At 35.3% G+C, this 23726-nt stretch overlaps 1 protein-coding gene and 1 long non-coding RNA gene across 3 annotated transcripts; one reads left to right on the top strand and one right to left on the bottom strand.

Moving 5' to 3' along the window:
- Positions 1 to 505: 505 nt before the first annotated feature.
- LOC127880553 (uncharacterized) lies at positions 506 to 1632 on the top strand. Its single transcript, XR_008049572.1, has 2 exons — positions 506 to 811; positions 968 to 1632. It is a non-coding gene; the product is annotated as an uncharacterized LOC127880553 (long non-coding RNA).
- Positions 1633 to 3863: 2231 nt separating this feature from the next.
- On the bottom strand, positions 3864 to 22823 carry LOC127880551 (uncharacterized). 2 transcript variants are annotated; one of them, XM_052427866.1, is made up of 9 exons: positions 22465 to 22823; positions 16754 to 16809; positions 9667 to 9875; positions 8833 to 8909; positions 7968 to 8060; positions 7179 to 7450; positions 6391 to 6602; positions 5499 to 5685; positions 3864 to 5090 (listed from the first exon to the last, which is right to left on the bottom strand). In XM_052427866.1, the coding sequence occupies exons 3-9, from the start codon at positions 9790 to 9792 to the stop codon at positions 4654 to 4656; spliced, it is 1404 nt and encodes a 467-aa protein (XP_052283826.1). In that variant the 5' UTR covers positions 9793 to 9875; positions 16754 to 16809; positions 22465 to 22823; the 3' UTR covers positions 3864 to 4653. The 2 variants fall into 2 exon arrangements, with proteins under 2 accessions (XP_052283826.1, XP_052283829.1); XM_052427869.1 differs by lacking the exons at positions 9667 to 9875; positions 16754 to 16809; positions 22465 to 22823 and adding an exon at positions 21313 to 21485.
- Between the last annotated feature and the right edge of the window lie 903 nt (positions 22824 to 23726).

Below are 23726 nucleotides of genomic sequence, written 5' to 3'. Positions count from 1 at the left end.
CTGTAATTTATTAAGTAATATACTCATTTGGTAATTTCATTTGAAGTGCTAGTCATAAACTCTTGGTAAAATGTTATTGTGTTAAGTGGAGGTTCATTATATTGAGATTGTTCTTTGTCAGTCTGACAGGTCAATTTTTGCAACTGTTTAAATGATCTCATGTGCTAAGAGTTAAACACTGTTATTGTACTGTTTTATTGTGTACTCTTAACACAGTATTACTTATAAATGTTCTAGTATTTGCTCATAAAATGCTTCAGTATAATTGTTTTAATTCTTGTGATGTTTATCAGACTTTATTTTTCTTAAGGTAACTTACTCCTTTGGTAATTCTATTTGAATTGCTAGTCACATTCTCTTGGTAAAATGCGATTGTGTTAAATAGAGGATCATAATATTGAATATTATTGTTTGACAGTTGATAAAGATGTTTACAGTTTTTATACGCCCGTATAAAATACGGGACGTATTATGTGAAACCCCTTGGCGGCGGGCGGGCGGCGGGCGGGCGGCGGGCGGCGGGCGGAAGGCATCACTTTGTCCGGACTCTAATTCAAATTGTATTCATCCGATCTTCACCAAACTTGGTCAGCAGTTGCATCTAGTTGATATCTAGGCCAAGTTCGAATATGGGTCATGCCAGGTCAAAAACTAGGTCATAGGGTCAATAAGTGCATTTTCAAAGGGGCCACTTTGTCCGGACTCTATTTCAAATTGTATTCATCCGATCTTCACCAAACTTGGTCAGCAGTTGCATCTAGTTGATATCTAGGCCAAGTTCGAATATGGGTCATGCCGGGTCAAAAACTAGGTCATAGGGTCAATAAGTGCATTTTCAAAGGGGCCACTTTGTCCGGACTCTATTTCAAATTGTATTCATCCGATCTTCACCAAACTTGGTCAGCAGTTGCATCTAGTTGATATATAGGCCAAGTTCGAATATGGGTCATGCCGGGTCAAAAACTAGGTCATAGGGTCAATTAGTGCATTTTCAACGGCGCCACTTTGTCCGGACTCTAATTCAAATTGTATTCATCCGATCTTCACCAAATTTGGTCAGAAGTTGTGTCTAGATGATATGTAGGTCAAGTTCAAATATGGGTCATGCCGGGTCAAAAACTAGGTCACGAGGTTACTTAGTGCATTTCAAGCATTTAGCATGGTGTCCGCTCTCTAATTGAAGTAGTTTTCATCTGATCTTCACCTAATTTGGTCAGAAGTTGTGTCTAGATGATATGTAGGTCAAGTTCGAACATGGGTCATGCCAGGTCAAAAACGAGGTCACATAGTGCATTTCAAGCATTAAGCATGTTGTCCGCTCTTTAATTGAAGTAGTTTTCATCTGATCTTCACCAAATTTAGTCAGATGTTACATCTAAGTGATATCTAGGTCAAGTTCAAATATGGGTCATGCCGGGTCAATAACTAGGTCTTGAGGACACTTTCAAGCATTGAGCATGGTGTCCAAAACCTTCGAACGGGCGTACCTTGTGACAGTTTGGCACTCTTGTTACTGTTTCTTCTTATTTGCAATAACTACTTGTGGACTAGTCATTTAAATTAGTTTAGTTATATATTTTGAAATGTCATTGTCATTATTGGAAGTTATAACTTATTAAAATGTTAAAACTTCCAGTGTTTGTTTAATTCAGATTGCTATTAATACTGTAAAGAATACATGTTATGTACTGTACAGAAATTATACATAAAGCTAGGGCCCGGTCCCTTCGACCCCGACTTTATTTTCAGGATTTCAAATTTGGGACAATCGACACCCCGGAGAGTTGATGTAACCTGAGGAATTTATTTTTTCTTAACAATTCACATTAATATCCTCTTTTTTAACTGGGGAAATACATGTAAAATATGTGCCAAAAATCGCTCGAAAGCCACGATTTGGCACCTTTATTTAAAAAAAAACTTGGCCTCCTCAAATAATTCAAAAGACTGCTACAAAGAATTCTAATGAAAACCCTGATGTATGTCAGATATATGAAGTTTATATACTCAATGTCATGTTTCAGCGATTGTGTTGTTTTAAAAACATAAAGTTGATTTTGAAAGTGATATTTGATGTTAAGCTCACCTGACACACAGTGACAAGATGAACGTTTGTGGCCGTGATTTTGTGACCATTAAACATTTCACCCTTAATACTCGAGTTCTTTCAAATTCGCTGATCAAACTTGCCAGAAGTTGTATCTCAATTAAATTTAGGTCAAGATTGAGAGTCATGTTGGGTCAGACACTAGGTCACTAGTTGATAGTATAGGAAAACATTGCTCTAGAGGTCAGGTTTTTTCCTCATCAAACTTGTTCAGAATGTTCACCTAAATGATATCTTGGTCAAATTTAAACATGGTTCACTTGACTTATTAAAATAGGTCAAATTAAAGAAAAACAACGTTCGCACTCTAGTTACTGTTTCCTTCAGTTTGTTAGTGCAAACAACATACATGACGAAGTACCCAGCCTTACTGAGGTACACCAGCAGAATGTTATTCATAGGTATACCCTACACCAACCTTTCAATCCAGATTCTTATTTACTGTGAGTTCAATGTATAACATACAGAGGTAATGGAAAACACTACTCTGGTACCTTCGAAGTAGGTGTGTTATCCAATGAAGTACCTTGAGACGGTATATCAACACAAACACTGAATTCAATAACCAATGACTGCCTATCAAAATCGAAGGTGAACACGAAGCCAAAATGCGCCTTGCACTTAATATAGCCAAAGAAGAAAAAAAATAAACTAACATGGAGAACTTATATAATTAAAAAAAAAACATGATAGGTCAATGTCTAGATCACTAGGTCAAATAAAGAGAAATTTGTAAACTCTTTATCAAAATAGCTAGATGTATACATCTTGATGATTCAATTGTAAAATTGTACATGTTGTGCAAGGTCAAACACTAGGTAATCAGGTCTAAAAGTAACACTCTAGTCACATTTTTGCTGTTAGTAATAGTAATGAGTGTTGGTCAAAATATGTGACCTCTGAAGTGTTAACAGTATAATAGTTGATATTAAACAAGTGCATCACAATTATGGACAGCAGACACATGGCGATCACAATAGCTCACAAACCAAAAATGACCCTATTCAAACTTTACCTATATAACAGAGGCATATTTAGTGATCAATATCGTTCAAAACTTGACCTGTAGAGCATTGGCATGTTTTTTTGCTCACATGTCTCATAGAGACAATCACTATACCAGTCATATCGGCATCCAACATTCCTTGGTAAACAGGTCCTAGTTGTGAGGACATCTTTGCAAAACCAGGTCACAATATGTATGAAGATGGTATAAAGGTGGAGTTTGTGTATCCTAGTTGTTTGCTTCTTATTTGGTTTTGACTATTTTCGAATAAGTTATAGCCCTTTTTATATATAGTATAGAGAAAATATTTTGTTATGGTTACTCTTTGAAAACTACCTGAGGATTAACATTTAAACACTACAAGGTTGTCTAATGGTACACTAGCTGTGTCCCATGAATTTAATTTATTTCGGAAAACTTTTAGGGTGTTATGGATATTTGACTCTTTTCCTTTTTACATACTCTGGTACAGGACTTGATGAACTGTCAGTTCTTGCTTGTTATTCCTTAAATATCTACAAAATATGGTTGTTAAAAGATGATGTTTGTTTTTGGCATCATCAATAAGGTCTTGCACACATAACTTTCACACAGGCACCAACATCTGAGTGACTGCAATAAATATCAATACCCTTCAAATAGGTCAACATGCATTTTCATGAACAATATGTCGTGCATTTTAACAGGAATGACTTTATTTTCGATTGAAGGAGAAGCACATGATACAGGAATAAAAATAAACACAATTCATTCAAGAGCAACAGTTTATTTTGATAACAATCTCAAAAACTAATAGACACAATGTCAAGTCTAAAACTAATAGACACAATGTCAAGTCTAAAACTAATAGACACAATCTCAATTCTCAAACTAATAGAAAAAAAATATACATTAGGTAAGTTACAGATCCTGTACCATTCTGGGCCCGTATTCACCAACCCATTCTTAGACTTAAGAATATACTTTGAACCAAGAAAATTATGCCCATGGTTTGAAAACATACAGGCAACCAGTGATGGTTATGTCCGTAAAGGAAATTTCTTCATTACGAATGAATTAGATAGAGACAGTTAATGTCAAGTTTGACTTAATATTAAAGCAATTTTTTAATAATCCTATTTAAAGAATATTCTTTATTCTTAGACTTAAGTCTAAGAATTGGTTGATGAATACGGGCCCTGGTTTAATATTTATGTTCGCAAGAACTTTTTTTGAAAGTCGGCACATGTGCATAACTTTTTAAAGCTTGTTTACTAATACAATATTGCTAAAGTAATACGGAAAAACTATATTTGGAAACATGTTGATAACTGTGGCTCAGCAACTTTAGTTAATGAACAAATTGTTTAACTCCAGTATATATTTATACAATATTTACAAAACACTTAAAAACAGTAATACAAAAACGTTTTTTTTTTTTTTTTTTTTATTTCCACAAGCAAATAGACATCGAGTTTGGTGAGGAGTTTTGTCTTGTATTTTACAGAGCGATTGATAAACTCATCAACATTAGATCTTATCTCCATAACATAAAGAAATATCACATATCACCGAATGTTGATGAGTTTATCAAACGCTCTGTAAAATACAAAACAGGGTCCTCAACAGCAGGCGTCAGATGCTTTAACGTAACACAAAGTGCACAAGTGTTGACCCTTTCCTCACCACCAAACTCAATGTCAATCTGCTTGTGGAAACCCACAGCTGGGATTTCTGTTGAACCCGACATCCACATGAGGACATCCTTCGGCTTCAGGGTAATGCCGTTGATGGTGGCGCCATCACCCTTTGTCGCCTGAAGGAACCGAACAAACTGCTGGCCAGTTTCCCGGTCAGCCTCCCGGTTGATATCTTCGCGATATTTAAAGTTCATCAGACCTCTTACATCGGCAACAGTGACTGGCGGCTTACCACCACTGAATAGACAGGTCAACTTCTCCTGTCTCACTATGGTCAGAACATCATGAGTTTGTAGACCTGGAAGGATAATATCAAATTGAGTTAATGCTACAAACAGTCATTTAATCATCACACAGTTACATGTTCAAATGAAACATAGTGTCTAGTCATATGAAGTTGATTCATAAAAAGCATGTTATTTAAAACGACCCAGTAATGAATATAATGCAATTTAATAAATTATCAAACACACATCTTATATAATGGCACTAAAGGCAGTTTAATCAAAATGTTTGATTCATACATGAAAGCTTTTAGATTTTGATCAGCAGCAATTTCACTATTTTTTATTTTTTATTGAAAATAACTTGTATCATTGTGTGTTTAACTTGATGGTAAATCTATTGACAAGCCAGCTTGCAAAAACATCTCATTACATTTGGAGGAGCTAAGTTACTCAATATAATAATAATAATATCACATTACCTTCAATGAACTGGTCCAGTTCATCTCTGCAGTTCAACACCATGTTGTTAACAAGGGCCGACTGCAGGAGGGGGATGTGGTCCTTCTTGAAGATGTTAGATGGCAGGATAAACCCTGCTGCCTCTCGCTCGTCATAGATGCTAAAATAAAGGTCCTGGAGCTCACGGTCAGTCGAAGCATCTGTCATCTGAAATTATACATCTTTATTATATGATCCGTTTACCCGAGTCAGATGGACTGCATTTAACTCCATTTCAGCACAAACAAATCAATTTTCATCAAGAATTGACTATGTCAAAAAAAATAATTATGTTGAGCTATTACTCATGCAAATAATATTTGCTACTTGGATAGGGTGTGTGAAGTTGGTTGACTATATAACATTGCATGTCTTTTCCTTACATATTATAAATTTCAGTCACTGGTTGTAGTTCAGGATCTGAATTTCAGGTCCGAGAGTATCTGTTTTGGCGGGATCAACTGCTAGCTGAGTTCCCGCCAAAACAGTTACTCGAGGGCCGGAAATTCTGGTCTGAGTCTAAAACTAGTGATAAATATTTTTTCTTGCATACATATTTAACAAGTTGTAAAATGGAATGATTTACGGCTGAAATGGAATTTGTTAAAGCTTTCTTTTTATTACGGACGCATATTTTAAGAAGCGTGGTATTATGATATCATTAAGAGAAAGTGACGAAACGCCATAACATTAACATCGAGAACAATGCACTGATGTAATTTTAATGTTTAAATTGCATGCCAGTCATCTGGCATCCCCCTGTGCCAGAAGGGGTTTCCTGGCATGAATGAAAGCAGGCAGCAGAAATCTCAGTCAGATATGCAAGAATCATAGGTCTTATTTTATGTCATTAACACATATTATAATATATACCTCTTCAAGTGTTTTCACCAAGTCTGGATTGAGGTCATTTGGATTGACACCATTTGTGATGTTGAGTATCTTGTTGACCACACAGTCGGCAAACACTGGCAGACCTGGACCATCTTGAAGAATGGAGAGAGCCACAAGCTGACCAAGGTAGAAGAAGGTGTTCTTCTCACGCTCCACAAAGTTCTTTCTTAATGTGAGGCGCCCGGGAGAACCTGAAACACCAAATACAAATAAGGAATTTGAATACACATAAGGGAATAATGTTCTGTGGTTACCCATTATAGTTCTCTATCTTATTAGTTCTGAAAGTGTCTCCTTTGAAAGCACAAAATGCATCCTAGAAATATAATAGCAGACCCGGTTTAATTCGGTCTGTTCTGGTAATGGAGAATGCATCACCACTCACGCCCATTAGCACCGGCTTAAGAGGTATTCTACTATAACAATAATGTTTACATTCTATAATCCCAAATGACCAGAAAATACAACTAAATCAACAGGCCAATTATAATTGATAGATGTACAATACTAGAGGTCATTTCATAATTCATGTGACACATACTTGAATTTTTCAAGTGAATTTGAGTTCAGTATTTCTTGCATTACACTTTTATGGATTTTTAACTTTTAACTTTCAATGACAGCTTGATATTTTAAACCTTATTTAGATGCCAACAAAAAAGCTGGTCTCTAAGAATATGCAAAGAATACTATAATAAAAAATATGGCTATCAAGTTGTTCACTTGGCAGACATTGTATGGTTCCAATGCTAGATGATAAGCTTTACCTGATGTAAGCGCTGAATGGCTGAACTGGTATGCAAGGAGGGAGAAGAACTCGCGACGGAGACCACCGAGATCAACACCGGCCTCACCAATGAACTTGATCTGCAGTTTGCTGCTGAGGTCACTCTGTGAGTACCGTAAGGTGCCTAGGGCGTCTTTCATGACGTGGTTACGTCTCACCTCCAGGAGCAAAGGATCTGTAATGGGACCAGTGATGCACATGCTCGCTTGTTGTTTGAGCTGCTCTCTGGCAGTATCTGTTATACGGCTTGGTCTGCAGAAACATATTTTTTATTTTAAAAAATATACAAAATCTCATAAAAATATCTTTATTCAAAATCTCAAATAAAATTACATTTTGATAGAAATAGAAATTTCTATTTTGACAAGGATCTGGTAAATTTCAATACAAAAAATCAGATATTTTCTAATTTCAGTGTGGTCATCCTAGCAAATTTTACAAAGGTTCTTCTGCATCAAAAATATCTAGGTTACCGGTATGCAGTGTGTAAAGCACATTGCTTATTGATTTTTGAGTTTAAATCCTGGCTTGGTCTGTCCATTTGCTTGGTAGCTCATACATGTATATAATTAATCTGCTTTCTTTTGAAATTGATAGCCTAGTGTTTATTCTACAACAAGGATATGAAAAAAAAAGCGAAAGAAGCCTCATTGCAAGATAATGAATTTAAAAAACAATGTCTTTAATCAAAACACTTCATTCAAAAATAAAGATTATTTAAGATATCATGCATAACATTTCATGCACATCAAAAATCTTATGCTCTTACGGAATGGGTTGTGCTGTTTGAACCGCAGGGATGTACTCATTCAGAACGGCTGATGACTGGTTGGTTGTCTGGTCAGCAGGCTGGTCAATGTCTCTGTAAGGGCAAAGTCAATTTTTTAATACTAATAACAGTACAAAATGGAAGCTTGAGATGCCAATTCTGGATATAGAAGCAAAGAGTAAGATCACATGCCATCTGACCAGGCACTTCAACTGTTGGATATCAAACAATATTACCTAATGACCATTCTGTAGCTAACAGTAACTGTTAAGTGCACTGTCAGGAGGCTGGTAACTGCTTAGCCATCAACAGTATTTATGTTACAGTGTGGATATACCACATGACTTTTGCTTCTTGTTTTGCTTCAAGTCTAAGACAAAACAAGAGATGTTTTTGTCAGAAACACAAAGCCCCCTACTGCGCCGCTTTGAAATAATATTTCTATTTATCATTTGGCAGGTATAGAAATTATCTCCCTTTAAAGCTTAATACTTCCCTTGGATTGTGTTTTTTTACCTTTGAGCTTGAAGGATGACCTTGACCTTTCACCACTTAAAATGTGCAGCTCCATGAGATACACATGCATTCCAAATATCAAGTTGCTATCTTCAATATTGCAAAAGTTATGACCAATGTTAAAGTTTTTGGATGGACGGACAGACAAGACGGACTTACAGACAGTTCAACTGCTATATGCCACCCTACCAGGGGCATAAAAAAGTTCACTTCAAGATTAGAAATATTTTACTTGTTCATAAATTTCTATGGAGCATACATTCTTTACGTGAAATGGTAGCTTAAGACAAAGAGGATCTTCATAAACAAATGAGCCATTTTTCCACACACTTTAGTACAGATCACTCACCTGGCTATGTCAAGGAAAGTCTGTTGACGTCGAAAGAGAACTGTGGGTGTCCCAGCTGGCTCATATAGGGAATCACTCTGTAATAGAAATATGTTATTTAAGAAATTGTACAAACAACTTAGGGTCTTTTGGCCTTATAGTGATGGATGAGTCTGCCCCAAACTTAAAAGGGGCCCAATCCAAAACACTGAGGTCTGCTATATGTTTGGGGCTGACTGGGAGGTCACTAAAAGGCCATAAGATCTTAAGTGGTGTATCCTATTTCTTATATTATACCCCATATTATTTTTGTGCAACTTGATTGTTCATTAACAGATTTTGTATGGGGATGTCAATTTTTGTTAACACGTGTGCCATCAACAATACACTATTCTTAAACAGTGCTTGGTACTATGCTGATTTATAGCCCCCTGTTATTCATATGATGTGCAAAGAAGGAACATATTTATTTTGTGTAAGGCATATTTGTGTTGTTGTTATACACTATCATGTCTATTTTACACCAAATGCAAGATATTATCAAAGCAGCATTCCACAGATGATGAAGGCCTTAAATCGCTCACCTAAAACAACTATCCAACAGGATAAAAAAGGAAGATGTGAGCAAAATGCAAACAGACTGTTATGATCAAACCACTTATATGATTGGACCTAGTGGCCTAGTTTTTTATCAGAAATGACCCATTTACAAAATCGGCCTAGAACTTATTGATTAACGACTAATATTCATGAAGACCAGCAAGTAAATGTGACCTCTAGTGTAATTATTATTATTATTACACCAGATTTTAGCTTGGCATACATGATATGGATCAGTTTGTACTTAAAACCAACCTGAATTTCTGGAATGTCAATCTGGAAATCGTTGTCAATCTCAACAGCTGGCGTAGTCCTGATGGCTGGCGTTGACAGGATGGCTGGCGTAGTCATGACGGCTGGCGTTGACGGGAGAGCTGGCATAGTCCTGACAGCTGGCGTAGTCCTGACGGCTGGCGTAGTCCTGACGGCTGGCGATGACGGGATGGCTGGCGTAGTCCTGTCGGCTGGCGTATGAATACATTATGTAATTTATAGCTAAGATCACTATAATTTGTCTGATATCAATTCTGTTAAACATGAAAGAAAATTTTCATATTAAATTAAAAGTTTCATTCCCTCATGCATAAAAAGTTGTGCAAATGGTAATGCAGAAATTGAAACAAAAATTTTCCCTTTCCCTTGCACACATTATAATTTAATACTTCATCCAATTAGATCCATGGAAATAGAGTGGGCGGGTAATTTTGACCAATAGAACGACTTTTCATAATATATTCACAACTGAATGGATTGCTTTGACAATATACAAGACCGTATTGAAGCTGTCATCACCCAAGAAGGACCTTTGCATGTGTGAAAGTTGCAGTACACGTGAATGTGTTGACACAAAAACACAAACTCATGTTATCAAAACATTTCTTGACATAGAAGCACCCCTTTTTGCTAAGAACCTGGCACATTTCAAAGTTGCTAATACATGGTCAGGTCTAAGTGAAATCTTTGAACAGTAAATATGATTTAAAAACTTCAAAAGCATATATTAAGCAATAAAAATGTATAACCCCTGCATAAAGCAACATATGGAATATTCAGAACTTTTCTTAACATTGCCCTTATTATATTGATAATTATTGCCCTCAAATTCTGAACTTTACCCCTTATTCCATGCATAATATCATACAAAAAACATGAATTGTTCAAAAGTTCCCCTTCATACCAATATATTCAAAAAAAGATTTTACTACCTTTCTATTTTAATTTTAGCATCAAAGGTTACTGGAAACAAACAGTAATTTAGACACAAAGATACTTATTAAATAAAATACACACTTTCTTTCAATTATATATATATATGAATTGTTAACTGATAAAATTGAGCTCAAAATTTATAATGTTTACCATTATTGGGTACGGACATTTGCCCCTAGGACATAAGCCCCTTCAAAAAAGTGCATGCTAGGACATTAGCCCCCAGGTGTCTTAAAACGTTCAAAACTGTTTTAAAGTAACAATTATTAATATGTTGAAGTCTAATATATTTTTTTGCAATATAAAGTCATAACATATGCTTACACATACAGCAATTCATAAAGGTGTGAAGCATAATGAATCATTTTTCAACAAACACCAATAATTAATTTATTAATGGGTAAACTGTAATACCGATTAACCTATCAGAATCTTCTTAAATTAGTTGAAGGCTTGAAGCCAAACATATAGTACAGAAGATGCAATACTCTTGTTGTTTATCCAGTTGTTAAAACATAAAAACTTTTCTTAAGTTTTAATCACTCTTAAAATATACACAATTTTAAAGTAAAACATAGTTATATATATATATACATATAGTATACTAAGTGCACTGTTTGTTACTAAAAATCTTATAAAAAATACATTTTGTGTACCTAATTCTATTACCATGACATGTTTTACAATATTTCATCAGTGTTGCAATGGTGGAGTCCATTGTGGTATGTCAGGTAAGTGTTGTTTTGTCAAAGTATGAATCAAATCTGATCATAAATACAGGTACATTACTGTCATGATAATAAGAAAGTATTTGAAGTTTGAAAGCAATAGCCTATATACTTTAGAAGTGAATCTAAACACAAAATATTCAAAGTTACTAAGTTAACAAAGGGCCATAATTCCAACTTATGCAAGTTATGCAACTTTTCCTGTACAGTCCCCTTATGATAGTTAGCAAGTGTTCCAATTCTGAAAGCAATAGCTATGATAGTTAGGAGTAAAGTAAACCAAAACACAAAACTTTACCAAATTTTCAATTTTCTAAATATAAAAGCGGCCATGATTCTGTGAAATGCCAGTCAGAGTTACATAACTTGCACAGTCTCCTTATTATAATTAGAGAGTGTTGCAAGAAGAAAGCAATAGCTTTGATACTGAATAATTATACTTAATTACTTAATTTACTTAACCAAAGTTTCAATTTTCTGTGTAAAAAGGGAACATAATTCTTACAAAATGCTTGATACCCAAGGATCATTCCTCGTTTCGTTCAAATCAACCCAAAAGCCTTTTACTAAGTTCTTCATTTCTACACCGATTCACTTCAAATTGATACTGAACTTCTTGTATGACAATTCGGTCAATCTCAACTATGCATGGCCCCATTACCAACCCTGGGGCGCCCTGCCCACATAGGTCACACCCACCCAAACGCCTTTTACTATAACTTCTTCATTTCGACACCAATTCACTTCTAATTGATATTGAACTTCTCTTATGACAATACGGTCAATCTCAACTATGCATGGCCTCATTACCAACCCTGGGGTACACCTAGGTCAAACATTCGGCGTGGGGATATGCGTCGGCCTCGTCCGCGCCATTTCTAGTTGACATTGGTTTCACCCAAAAGCTTTTTTTTTTAATTTTGGTCACCATGAATATTGCTTTAAAACTGAGTGAAAGTTAATACTGCTTTAAAACTAAGTCAAAATTAATTCTGCTTTAAAACTGGGTTGCCATGAATACTGCTTCAAGAGTTACAATGAATACTGCTTTAAGAGTCGCCATTAATACTGCTTTAATGACTGAGTCGCAATGAACACTGCTTTAAAACTGAGTCGCCATGAATACTGCTTTAAGAGTCACAATAAATGCTGCTTTAAAACTGAATCACAATGAATACTGCTTTAAACCTGAGTTACCATGAATACTGCTTAAAGAGTTACAATAAATACTGCTTTAAAACTGAGTCACAATGAATACTGCTTTAAAACTGAGTACAATAAATACTGCTTTAAGAGTAACAATGAATACTGCTTGAAAACTGAGTCAAAATGAAAACTGCTTTTAATCTGAGTCACAATAAATAATGCCTTAATCTGAGTCACAATTAACAATTAATACTGCTGTAATTGGTATTAGGCTCTTAGTCTTATTAAGACCCAAGCTTTTTTGGCCCAGTCCTAAAACCTGGACTATATTTAATTACACTCATTTTTTTAAACTTACTTAAAACACCATTATCGCTTAACAAACTGTTACCAATTTATGTTTTGGTTTAGAATTTATGAAAGCAGTTATAGAGCGTTGGATCGTTGCATTTTATTATAATTGATAAAAGGAATTTAAACTGAGTCACAATGACTAAACAAGAGCACCGCCTAGCAGGTGCAGACCGCTCATCTATTTGTCAAAGTATGAATCAAATCAGATCATAAATAAAGAAGTTATGGCAATTTTAGCAAAATTGTGAGTGTGTGGACATTTATTACATTATCTTTCAAAAATGATTGTTTTACTTTCTTTTTTGGGGGTGGGGGGGGATTCTTGGGTGGGATGGTTGGACAGTCTTTAAAAGAAAATATATAATATTTTTTATGGGGGTCGGGGGGGGGGGGTGAAAGGGGGGTATAGTGTGGTCATTTATTACATGATCTTTCAAAAATAAGACGAACAAAATGGGGAAAAAAATGTTGGGGGGGGGGTTTTCTGGGGGGGGGCGTGGGGAATAGTTTGGGTGAAGTCTATTGTGGTATGTCTGGTAAGTGTTGTTTTGTCAAAGTATGAATCAAATCTGATCATAAATAAAGAAGTAATGGAAATTTTTGAAAAATGTAATACTTTGACCTTGACAGTCAAGGTCATTCAAAGGTCAAAGTCAAATTCAACTTGCAAGGTACAGTACCCTCATAATAGTTAGAAAGTATTTGAAGTTTGAAAGCAATAACCTTTATACGTTAGAAGTAAAGTGGATCTAAACACACAATTTAACCAAATATTCAAAGCTACTAAGTCAAAAAAGGGCCATAATTCTGTCGAAATGACAACCATTTGCCAGGTACAGTAACGTCATAATAGTAAGAAAGTATATTAATCTTTAAAGCAATAGCCTTGATACTTTAGAAATAAAGTGCATGTTCATAAAAAATTTAACAAATATTCAAAGTTACTAAGTCAAAAAAGGGCAATAATTCTGTCAAAATGACAACCAGAGTTATTCAACTTGTCCTGTACTGTCCCCTTAGGATAGTGCGGGAGTGTTCCAAATATGAAAGTAATATCTATGATACTTTAGGAGTAAAGTGGACCAAAACACAAAAGTGAACCAAATTTTCAATTTTCTAAGTATAAATGGTCCATTATTATGTGGTTTGGGTGGAGTCTATTGTAGTATGTCAGGTAAGAGTTGTTTTGTCAAAGTATCAATCAAATCTGATCATAAATAACGAAGTCATGGCAATTTTAGATAAATTTTGTTATTTGACCTTTAGGGTCAGAATTCAAAGGTCAAGGTAAAATTAAACTTGCCAGGTACAGTACCCTCATGATAGTATGAATGTATTTGAAGTTTGAAAGCAATAGCCTTGATACTTTAGAAGTAAAGTGGATGTAAACACAAAATATAACCATATATTTAAAGTTATTAGTCAAAAAAGGGCCATAATTTCGTCAAAATGACAACAAGAGTTATGCAACTTGTCCTGTACAGTCCCCTTATGATAGTTTGTGAGTGTTTCAAGTCTGAAAGCAATAGCTATGATACTTCAGGAGTAAAGTGGTACCACGAAACTTAACGAAATTTTCTAAGTATAAAGGGGCCATAATTCTGTCAAAATGCCAGTCAGAGTTACATAACTTTGCCTGCACAGTCCCCGAATGATAGTTAGTAAGTGTTGCAAGTATGAAAGCAATCGTTTGATACTGTAGGAATAAAGTGGACCTAAACACAAAACTTAACCAAATTTTCAATTTTTAAGTATAAAAAGGGCACATAATTCTGTAAAAATGCACACCAGAGTTATCAAACTTTGCCTGTCCAGTACCCTCATGATAGTTAGTAAGTGTACCAAGTTTGAATGCAATAGCTTTGATACTTAAGGAATAAAATGGACCTAAACACAAAACTTAACCAAATTTTCAATTTCTTACGTATAAAAAAAGGGCACATAATTGTGTCAAAATGCACACCAGAGTTATCAAACTTTGCCTGCCCAGTCCCCTCATGATAGTAAGTAAGTGTTCCAAGTATGAAAGCAATATCTATGATACTTTAGGGGTAAAGTGGACCAAAACACAAAACTTAACCAAATTTTCAAGTATAAAGGGCCCATAATTCCGTCAAAATGCCAGTCAGAGTTACATAACTTTGCCTGCACAGTCCCCTTACGATAGTTAGTAAGTGTTGCAAGTATGAAAGCAATGGCTTTGATACTTTAGGAAAAAAGTGGACCTAAACACAAAACTTAACCAAAATTTCAATTTTCTAAGTATAAAAAGGGCACATAATTCTGTCAAAATGCCAGTCAGAGTTACATAACTTTGCCTGCCCAGTCCCCTCATGATAGTAAGTAAGTGTACCAAGTTTGAATGCAATGAATCCGGGTCCGTTCACCCTAATTTCAGTTCGCCCTTATTCCCCTTCGCCCTAAACCCTGTTCGCCCTGGGTCCGTTCGCCCTAAATTTTATTATCAAAGCAGGGGAAATATCAAACAAAAAAGTGTTACCGAAATATAAAATACGACGTTCTTTAACTTGTAAGCGTGTTTGTAACATAGGCCAGTAATGTTCACTAATTGCTTATTATATTAATTAATGAAAACTTAGGGTACAAACTTGGTTACTTGTGTGAAAAATCAAGATGGCGCGTTACATGTGTGAAAAATCAAGATGGCGCTCTTTAACTTGTAAGCGTGTTTGTAACAAAGGCCAGTAATTTTCACTCATTGCGATTTATATTAATTAATGAAAACTTAGGTACAAAATTGTTTACATGTGTGAAAAATCAACTGTTTATACCCCAATATGCAAATGATAATATAGGGCGAACGGACCCAGGGCGAACGAACCCAGGGCGAACGAACCCAGGGCGAATGTGTAACTATAGGGCGAACGGACCCGATACCGAATGCAATAGCATTGATACTTTATGAGAAAAGTGTACCTAAACGCAAAACTAAACCGGAAAAAAAATAGATGAGCTAAAAATGTCTCAATAGACAATGATTAAACCCTTAAACACTCAGATCAATTTGGAAGCGTGTTTTTTTTTTCCCTTAGAAAATCAAATATTGTAAATTTTAGGCTTCATTCCCAACCTTAAGATACTGATGAGCAGGAAACAGTGTAAAACAAGAACAGACTTCGAGTTACTTGCATGCTGTTCTGGTTGCATATAGCCATTTTCACTTTGCTTCCAAGCAGGAAAGGGTTAAACTTATTTCCAGTGCACATTGATATATAACTGAGTATCATGCAATTCATACTGATATAAAACTGCATCCCAATTAATACTGATACAAAACTGAGTAACAAAAAAATTCTAATATAAAACTGCAAAACAACAATTAATACTGATATACAACTTAATAACTTATTAAATTAAATGTATGATAAATAACTCCTTAAAAAAGACATTAATATTAAGTATTAATAAAATCAATATCCAGTCCATGTTCTTTTGCAAAAATGGTATCATTTCAATGTGAGTCACAATGACTCAAAACTGAGTCTCAATAAATAATGAGTTAAACTTATAATTTCCAATGCATATTTATATAAAACTGCATGCTTATATATATAATGAATACTGATACAAAACTGAGTCACAAAAAATACTTATATAAAACTGAGTTACAATTAATACTGACATACAAATTAATAATTAATTATATTAAATGATGTACGCACATAATGTGCTATGTTATAACCTTATTAAGCATAAACTTTTATGATAATAACTCCGTAATAAAAATATTATACGCTCAATGTTCTTTCCTAAAAATGGTAACATCATTACAATGTCACAGTAAATTGGAATAAACAGAATATTTGAAGTAAATGAATTTATATAAATAAAGAATTGCTTATAAAAGAATTGTAATTTTAATGTAAAGTTTGAAATCAACTTACATTTTGTTTCTCAAATCTGTGTTAAGTATAGTTCCTCACACGAACACAAAACACAACTGTTGGGAAAAAAGAAATAATGTTATAGTTCCTCACACGAACACAAAACACAACTGTTGGGAAAAAAGAAATAATGTGAGTTTAAATAAAAAAGCAAATAACCATAATCCAATCAAATCAAGTTGAATTCATACGCTTATAAGAAACCTTTATTAAAAACATCCCAAATACCATGTATATTCCAGTGACACGAAAGGACCCATGTCATTTTTACCTGGCTCCTAAATTTTCTGGCTCAACCATGGTGTCTTAAGCTGTGGCAAGAGGCAAGCTCCCTTAAATGGCATTTGACACCTCTGGTCCCTATCTGCCTGTTTAATAACAATAGTGTCAGCAGTTTCACACCTACCAATACACAAGTTTGTATTTAGACAAAGTCCTTATTTTAAATAAAATAATGGCTAAAATAAAGATAAAATTGTGCGTTAAAACAAGGCTTGTCATTATAGGATGACATACACATGTATGCCCTCTTTTTCCACATTTTTCGAAACCTAAACGCAAACTTTAAGTGTGACGGAATTTCAGATGGACAGTGCGATCACTAGTTATATGCCCACCCTCGGGGGCATAAAAATAAGATATATATAATAAAACATAAAATTTAAATAAGATTATGACAAACAAATGTTAGTCATATAACAAATAGTTATTTGATAAGCCACTAACTTGAACTTTAATAATCATTTAACATTGTCAATACTTACAATTTTGAAAATTTTAAATGTTTAATTTAAGTAATGATAACATTTGTGTGATCTGAACTTTAAGCACATGCATAAAACCATCTTTTTACAGAGCGAGGCACTTTAATTTATCCCACCTCTGAAAGTTGTAATTCTGTTGCTGTGATAGCAATATTATACCCTTGAGTATTTAAAATGCAATAGGATATATCTATATTCTCTTGAATTGCTTTTTAATTTGAGTTACCAATTTATTGATGTCAATGTTTGTTTTTTAGTTGAATGTGATTTATGTTTTGTGATTTATTCTGGGCGAGGTGTGAGGCTTGACATGTATTTTAGCCGGTTAAAACTGCTGCCTCTGAAACAAAAATGAATATTGAGAATATGGCGACATGTACCAGTGTCGTTCTTTTTCCAATCCCATACCATAATATTTAATCTGAAATCACCGCTTTGATGGCTTTGAAACTATCAATTTAAAGATGTCATAATTTGTCCCCTACCGGTTTCACCGGAGGGGACTTATGGTTTGCGCTCTGTGTGTCTGTCCTTCAGTCACACTTTTCTGGATCCTGCGATAACTTTAAAAGTTCTTCATATTTGTTCATGAAACTTTAAACATGGATAGATGGCAATATAGATATTATGCACGTCATTTCATTTTGTTCATACGTCAAGAATTCTGGTTGCTATGGCAACAAATACTTAAAAAAAATCAAAAAAATCTGACAATGGTGGAGCAGGTAGGGGACATCATTGCTTGGCAATAGTCTTGTTTTGAATGTTTGACTTCGTGTTGTATGTATTGTCCTTTATAGTATAGGCAATTGGTCACTAGCCTTCAATAAATACTAGACCCAGTCGCGATGATCGGCTTGATTGTCGAAAAGGTCCATGAAATTTCGGAAAGATATCAGACAGAATCTATGCCGATCAAGCAATTGTAGAGCTATGCATGTATATCGAATAGTTCTAGTAATTGGGGTACTCGCTGGTAAAGCGTTTAACTGCATGCATCTTTTATAACATATATGTATATAAATGTTTCTACCGGCAATATATATATTTCACGCGATTGCCTTGTCTTTAATATAACTATAATCCATTTGCGATGAGAAATTCGCCTCTCAAGATGATCTTGAACCATCATACAAATACAATACCGTGTGCATTGGATGATACAACTAAACAAGAAATATCTTTAAAAAAGATATACGGCGTATATCCTGACTTGGAAATAAAGTAAGAAAAAGTATGTTTTATTTGATTCTGTAGTAGAAACAAAGATGCAAACTTGCTGAAAACAAACCCTTTTCTTTTTAAAGTAAAAAGGGGTTATAATTATGATAAATTGCCAGGACAGAGTTACGGGCCTTTGTTTTTGACATCTTATATGGTGTGAAGCTAATGATGGTGCCCTAATACTAATGATACACGATATAAAGTAAAACAACATGCAATTACAGTGTATGTATGTGTGTGATAGAGAAAATTTTCCAAACTGTATTTTTTAATATGAATATTAAGTAACATACATTATGACAACACAAAGTCATGTTTGTATAATTTATATCTGCATTATGTGAGTTGCTGCTTATATGGGATCCCCACCAGGATTTGAACCTGTATTTCCTCTCCATATGGAAAGGTGTGTTTCCTTACACTATAAGGATGTTCCCATTAACAGCAATATTGGTTACAGCAGTTATTACAATTTTATCTTTATTTTAGCCATTATTTTATTTAAAATAAGGACTTAGTATAAATACAAACTTGTGTATTGGTAGGTGTGAAACTGCTGACACTATTGTTATTGAACAGACATGGGCAGGGACAGTGTACTGACTGGTAGGCCGGGCCAAGAGGTGTGAAACAGGCAGACAGGGGCCATAGGTGTGAAACAGGCAAACAGGGACCAGAGGTGTCAAATGCCATTTAAGGGAGCTTGCCTCTTGCCACAGCTTAAGACACCATGGTTGAGCCACGAAATTTAGGAGCCAGGTAAAAATGACATGGGTCCTCCCGTGTCACTGGAATATCCACAGACAGAAAAAAAAAAAAAAAAAACTTTCTGCTAGAAAGCTGAGTGTTCATATGTACATGCAACTAAACTATTTAAAAAAAAAAATATTGGTCACGGTCTGTTAGTCAAATTTCATATTTTTCAGACAATGTAAAAGCGAAAATGTAATGACTGAGTGCTTTATTAAAAAAAATGCATTTGTAAAATGCAATGCCACAGCAATGAGTGTTTTGGCATAGAAATGTGAGTGGGTATGTGAGTGGGTACAAGCCTTTTCTATCATAGACCTAGTTTCTGACCCCATATGACCCAGATTCAAACTTGACCTTGAGATCATAAAGATAAACATTTTGATATATGAATGAATTCCATTCAGACATGTGGAATTATTACCACATATCGCCTTCCCCTGAATAATAAGACCCCCCTCTCCCCCTATACACAAGGGAGGATGTGGAATTGCCGCATGATTCTCCTGTTTAAATACAAAACTTAACTTGTGACTTATTGCTCGGACCCCCTTCTGCAATATTTGATTAGGCCCTCTTCAATATTTAATCAGAACCTCTTTACACAATTTCATCTGGACCATCTATATAATTAACTAGACATCTGTTTAAAAACTTGGAATTTTGATTTGGCTCCCTGTGTATTGACCCCTTTTGGGTATCTTATATAACCGCTTTTGACTTTCAGAATCCTTCTTTGGTGCCAAGTTCCTCTACGCAACTTTTATCTCCTGGTATACATTTAAAATAACATATTTGTCCAATTCCAAAGGGTCATGGCCCTTACCCCTCTGGATCTCTGTGGCAGCTATATTTAACTGCTTAATGATGCATGAATGCACGAAATTCTTACTTTTTAATTGAAACATAAGAAACTGCAAAAAATTAAGTCCACATATCTGATGAAGTAATGCCAACTTTTCGTATACGGAGAGGGCCCCCCCCCTCGGAGAAGTGCTCCCCGGAGAAGTGCCCCCTAATTTTAAGGGGACGGATAAGTGCCCCCCCTGTTGGAATTAAGTATGTGGATATCTGCCCCCTCACAATAATTCAAAGGGCGGATAAGTGCCCCCTTTGGGACTATCGTCTGTTCCAGGCAGTTCTGTAACCAGAAATTCCCGAAAAGTTGACAGTTATATATATCGAAAAAAACAGCGATACGACAGACATTGCTTAAATGAAAATCTCATGAGATTCCACAGTCATACATGTATGACTTTATTTCTATTTAAAGTAACCTACCATGTGCTCAAGTGTTTTCAATTCAAAATGACATTTCCCTGTATTTTTAATTATTCCTGCTTGTTTTGCAAACAAATTGTGGTGTAAATACAAACTCAAAGTAAAAATTAATTAAAATTACCTGATTCATGTGACAAAGCGTAAAAATTGTGAATTACAAGCTGATGGCTGATGAGAGTTATTTAAATCTATTGTAAAATGCATTTGAAATATTTGAATCTTTGATACATAGCGTGAATAAATATCTTACGACTAGTCGAATTGGTTTCCTTTTTCTTGGTGAATGAAAAACCTTTGTAACAAAGCTTTGCAACGCCTCTCGGACTTCAAACGAACTCCATATTTGATGCAATGGTTATGGTAATATTCAACAGTCTATGTTGTATTTTATACATTTGACAGAAACACTTTGCATTTTGAGCAGAGCATGTCAACATGCATCTGCTTTAATTTGCAGTAAATAAGTAAATTTGCAGTTTATTAGGATGGAATCTTTTAATTGGGAGACCGGACCGACATTAATTATTGAGCATGTTTTACCTTTGAAGAAAGCCGCAAACAGGTTGATGTCACACATTCAGCTCCCGCAATTATCAATAATCGGATTAAACATGCCATAAAGGTGTCAAGTCTTTACCGCCCTATTGAAATAATGTAAAACAAACTGTGAATGTCTATTACAGAAGTGCGGTAACACCAAAAAGTGATTGACGCGATCATTTGAATAAGTTCTGATAAACAATTTAATCCGTAATTAGTGAAAACAAACAAATCAATTATTGTTTTCAGCTTGCACACGATTGCATTAAATTGCATGCTAATGCATGGGCTTTTGGTTTGAATTTCGGTGGAAATATGAAACAATCCCAGTCCCGAAGCCTTTTAATATTAGCAAAAAAGGATTTTTTTCTATTCTTAATATCGCAACATCCGGGCACTTGCGTCAGTTAGAGCTACATGCCCTTTGACGACAGTGAAAACAAAAGGGGAGGGGGGCATCCTTTCATCAATTTTGTGGTCTTAATTTGTTGCAATTTCTTGTGTTTGAAAACAAAAGTAAGATTTTCATTTAGCAGTTAAATATAGCTGTCACAATTATATATAACTGTCAATTAAATCTAGCTGATACTCATACTTGTCAAAACTCATTGACGAATTGGTTGAAGCATCACAAAAATAATAACTTCTCTAAAACAAACCACCCAACTTTCACAATCATTAAAATACTAGCGAGTCTTTACAGAGTAAATACGCAGAGAAATACAGAACATGTACTAGAGTGGACAAAACAGCCTTTAGAATGCTTAAATCTGTCACTCTACCGAACTTATGCGGGATTGGTTAAAAGATGTGTGGCGGCCCGGTAAACTCAGTCGGGAGAGCATTCGCCCTGTAAGTAAGTGTCCCAGGTTCGAGTCCCGGACTGGCCACACATTTTTCACCACCCGGCGACAAATCGAAATGAATGCTACTTTTAGATTAGTCTAACTAGATTGACGTGAAAGGCAGACCCATTTTATAAGCTGATATTCATTACTGTCAGCCTTCATGTCTAACTTTAAAATGCATGTAGCCAAGCAGGGTTGATGTAGATTCCTATAATGTTTTAAGCTTTACAACCTTTGACTACCAAATATATTTAGCTATTGTTGCTTGTACAAAGAAGTAACAAATAAAACAACATAAACCTACCTAGTTATAATACATCAAGAACAGTTTTATCCTGCCTCCAATATCATGTTTTGGTCATCTGCCATTTTCGTCCGACGTCATAGTATGCTATTCACCTAGTTCTTCTTGTATGCTCTGAGATTTTATGAGTACATTCATACAGCTCAGCGACCCGGAGGGTCAATATAGCTGGGAGTTGGATTATTGCAACTAGCTATTCACCGAAAGTCGGCGTCCTCCGGTCGTGTGAGCAAGTCCGCACGGGGAAAGCGACCCATCCCATACCGTACAAGCTATCGGGTGGTGTCTTATCAATTTCGATTAAAATAAATAAATAAAAACACAAAAGGATGAAACATCTGGTTTTACAGTACTCGAGTAAACGATTCCGGATAGGGAAATTTTGGACGAAGGGAAATTTCGTAAAATAGAGCATTATTTCAATTGAAAACCACTATGACATTACTGATAAGTAAAGGAAACCGATATAAAGAATAATTCCTCATGTTCTCTTTGACTGACATTAGTTTTTTGGACAATAATTGTTGTCAAACAGGTGTTTTTTTCCAGAACCGAATGATTGTATGGAGGCCGCCATTTTTTACAATTCCACGGTGAATGTTTAATATGCGGATCAAAGCAACAGATGTAAGGCGTCTTCTGATTGGCTAACACTCAAGGGTCGATAAAATTGTACGTCGACGTACAATTTTGTACGTCGACGTACAATTTTTGTACGTCGACGTACATTTTCTTTTAACCTAGTAGGTCTTGTTGACTTTTGACCCAAATGGTACGCGATATGTTCCAGTAGGCTCCGGAGTTCCTCAAGGGACAGTGCTAGGACCGTTGCTATTTCTGTGTCACATCAACGACCTACCAGAGAGGGTGAAGTCCCAGATTAGACTCTTCGCAGATGACTGCCTCCTCTATAGACCCATAAACACATTCAAAGATCATGAAATTCTTCAAAATGACCTAGACAACCTCCACAAATGGGCCAACGAATGGGGGATGGAATTTAACGGAAAGAAATGCTACCTTCTAAGCTCCAAACACAAATCTAGCTATTTTTACAATATCAACAAAGAAATCCTCAAAAGAGTTCAAGAAAACCCCTACCTTGGGATCACCTTATCTGAAGACTTGGAATGGAAAACTTATATAACCAACATAACAAAGCGAGCTAACTCCACTCTAGGATTCCTAAGAAGAAACCTCAGTCACTGCCCTCTAGAATGCCGCAAAAATGCCTTCCTAGCACTAGTCCGCTCCAAACTAGA

Source organism: Dreissena polymorpha, chromosome 5, assembly GCF_020536995.1.
Source record: "Dreissena polymorpha isolate Duluth1 chromosome 5, UMN_Dpol_1.0, whole genome shotgun sequence".
Lineage (NCBI taxonomy): Eukaryota > Metazoa > Mollusca > Bivalvia > Myida > Dreissenidae > Dreissena > Dreissena polymorpha.
The sequence above is the reverse complement of the archived record's forward strand: the minus strand, read 5'-3'. Positions and strand labels throughout refer to the sequence as shown.

What these genes read in the sequence shown, in the direction of transcription:
- LOC127880551 (XM_052427866.1), bottom strand. Translation starts at nt 9,792, where the DNA reads ATGCCAGCTCTCCCGTCAACGCCAGCCGTCATGACTACGCCAGCCATC. An exon ending in ACTTTCCTTGACATAGCCAG is followed by an intron (nt 8,061 to 8,832) that starts GTGAGTGATCTG and finishes TTGCCCTTACAG; the next exon opens with AGACATTGACCAGCCTGCTG. An exon ending in ACTGGACCAGTTCATTGAAG is followed by an intron (nt 5,091 to 5,498) that starts GTAATGTGATAT and finishes TTATCCTTCCAG; the next exon opens with GTCTACAAACTCATGATGTT.